The sequence below is a fragment of the Myotis davidii genome, unplaced genomic scaffold (genome assembly GCF_000327345.1).
Source record: "Myotis davidii unplaced genomic scaffold, ASM32734v1 scaffold1364, whole genome shotgun sequence".
NCBI classification, from domain to species: Eukaryota; Metazoa; Chordata; class Mammalia; order Chiroptera; family Vespertilionidae; genus Myotis; species Myotis davidii.
In genome coordinates, this window is record NW_006295736.1 from 790,479 (window position 1) to 793,238 (window position 2,760).

Here is a 2,760-nt window from a genome sequence, read left to right on the forward strand (position 1 = left end):
CAATCGCTGTGTCTCTCTCATCCATGTCTCTCTCTCCCCGCCCCGTCTCTTCTATTCTCTCTAAAAATGAATGGGAAAAATGTCCTCACTCCTTGGTGAGGATTTAACTAAATCCCTTGCCCTGGCCAGTTTGGCTCCGTGGATAGAGCCTGTAGACGGAAGGGTCCCGGGTTCGATTCTGGTCAGGGCACATGCCCAGGGGGTGGGCTCGTCCCCAGCAGGGGGCGTGCAGGAGGCAGCCGATCCATGATTCTCTCTCTCTCCCTCTTCCCTCCTCTGAAATCAGTAAAAGTATTAAAACAACCCCAGCAAATTCCTTTGTAGACACTGAGACACGGACTCCGAAGTTCACAGGGAGGCCACGCTGTGTGGGAGGGGGACCTGGAGACCCGGCGCCGCTGCAGCTGCCACAGAGCTGCAGCCTCAGGCCCCGTGGTGTCGATGCAGGAACAGACAGGTCCACGGACAGACAGACCCACAGCAGGACGGACAGATCCACAGCAGGACAGACCGACCCACGGCAGGACGGACAGACCACGGACAGACAGACCCACAACAGGACAGACAGGCCCGCGGACAGGCTCACGGACAGACCCACAGCAGGACAGACAGACCCACGGCAGGACAGACAGACCCACGGCAGGACAGAGCTGGACCTGGTCCCCACACCCAGCCCCGACCCTCATCAAAGGGGTGGGGGCAGCCAGCAGAGGAAAGATGGTCTTTCCAGCCAGCGCTGCTGGGACCGCGGGGCGTCCACATGATTCTCTCTCATGGTGGATGTTTTTCTCTCTCTCCTCCCCCTTCCCCTCTGAAACCAGTAAAATCATAAAAACCCAAACACTGGGTGATTCCACCGTGTGAGCCCTGGAGCAGGCAGAGCTGCGAGGCGGTGACGGACGGTGGTCGCCGGGGCTGGGAGGACGGGCGGGTGGGAGGCTGAGCCTGTCAGTGTGCACCTGTCCCACCCCCTCGACGCCACCGAGGGGCCCTCGCGGAGTCCTGGACCTGGTGGTGACGACGCGTCGGTGAAGGTCCCTCAGCCGCGAGGCCTGTACCATCCGGTGGGGTGTTTACAGCCGGGGGCGGGGGTGCAGGGGGAGGGCTCTATGGGAACCCAGTGGCTTCTGCTTCATTTTGCTGTAACCCTAAAACTGCTCTATACAAATAAAGTCTATGAATAGGGAAAAGGGCTCTGGGGAGGCTGCCGGGTGGGGGGTGTCGCTCTGGGGTGCGGGTGGGTGGGGGGCATCGTTGGCTTATTCAGTGGCATCCAGAAGGGCAGGTCCCCCATCCTGTCTCATGACATTTCCCCCAAACTCAGCACAGACGTGGCACGTAACCCCCTGAACTGGGCCACGTCGGAGTCCCAGGCATATTTCCAGCCATGGAGCCGCCTTCCAGCCATGATGTGGAAGGAACCGTCGGGCATGGAGAGGAGAGGAGCCCCAGACCCAGAGGGGACCCCAAACCCTGCCGCCTCCCGACCGGGGGAGGGGCGAGACCCACCTGCGCCCTGCTTCAGCAGCTCGGCCGCGGAGTTGGCCGCCGTCTGGGGCGGGCTGTCTGGGGCCTCCTCCAGCGGGTCTGCGGGAAGGGGCGAGACACCGTGGCATGAGATGCTGAGCCGGGAGCGATCTTCCGACAACCCGCAACCCCGGCTGCGCACCCGGACGGCCTGCCTGGCAGTCAGGAGCTTCTGGCCATGCCGTCCAGTCGAGGCCGCCCCCCCATCTGAGAAAAGCCGGGGCCCGGCCAGCATGGGGCGTCCTGACTCTGAACTCAGAATGTATTCCTAGCAGCGATTTTCAGCGTTTTCATTTCAGGCACATAAAGTAAGGACTAAAATTCTGTGGCTCAGCAAGAAATATGTATTTTGCCGCCCTGTCAAGAGCAATAGGTGTGACTTCATTCCTTCCCCCGGCGGCTGGTGTTGGGTGGCTGGCCAGTCGTTGGACAGCCTCGGGGAGAAGAGGCTGGGCCGGGCTACAGGCAGGGCTGTGTGTGCCATAACCTCGCGGCACCGGTGGAAACCGTGGGCCTAAATCCATCTATATAACAGCCTAAGCGACCTTCCAACTGTTAGGCCGCCCGACCGGTAGCTATGACGCACACTGGCCACCAGGGGGCAGGCGTTTCTCGGGTGACGCACTGGAACCAGAGAGGAGGGAGCCCGATTCCGGGGTGCGTCACCTGAGAACCGCCCTCTCGCAATCCGGGACCCCTCGGGGGGTGTCGGAGAGCCGGTTTCGGCCCGATCCCCACAGGCCAGGCCGAGGGACCCACCTGAACACGACTCGGGCCCCGGCCTCTAGTGTGTTCTACAAGGTCAACGACACTGACCTGGGCTGTGAACCCCTTGTCTTCAGGGAAGAGAATAAGTAACGCGGCCGGAGCTGGGACACGGGGGTGGACACGTGTGGGCGTGTGCGCGGCTGCCTGTGCCCATAGCTGTTCTCACACCATGAAGGGAGCGAGCGCCCGCCTAGCGCCCTGAGCCTGCATTGCCCCCCCCACACCCCCCACTGGCTGTGGGATCACAGGTGAGGTCAGCGGCCCGAAGGGCGGCGCCGCATCTGCAGGTCTGAGCCGGAGCCTTTGCTGCAGGAGCCTCCCACGAGGCCGGGTGTCACGGCGGCCGGTGAGGGCGCAGGGACCACCTTCCTGTCCCTGACCTGGTCGGCCACCCAGCCTTCTCTGGGGCTCAGCCCGGAGGGCAGGTGGGAAAAACCTCCGCCCGGCTCTCCCCGGGCCTTGGCG

General features: G+C 63.0%; 1 protein-coding gene across 1 annotated transcript in view; it reads right to left on the minus strand.

Annotated features, from left to right (window-relative positions):
- Window positions 1–2,760, minus strand: part of LOC102760569 (tensin-3) — a 61,535-nt gene that overhangs the window by 1,019 nt on the left and 57,756 nt on the right. The window contains exon 17 of the mRNA XM_015568212.1: window positions 1,510–1,622. Within this exon, the coding sequence (XP_015423698.1) occupies window positions 1,510–1,622 (113 nt within the window). The remainder of the gene's footprint in view (window positions 1–1,509; window positions 1,623–2,760) is intronic.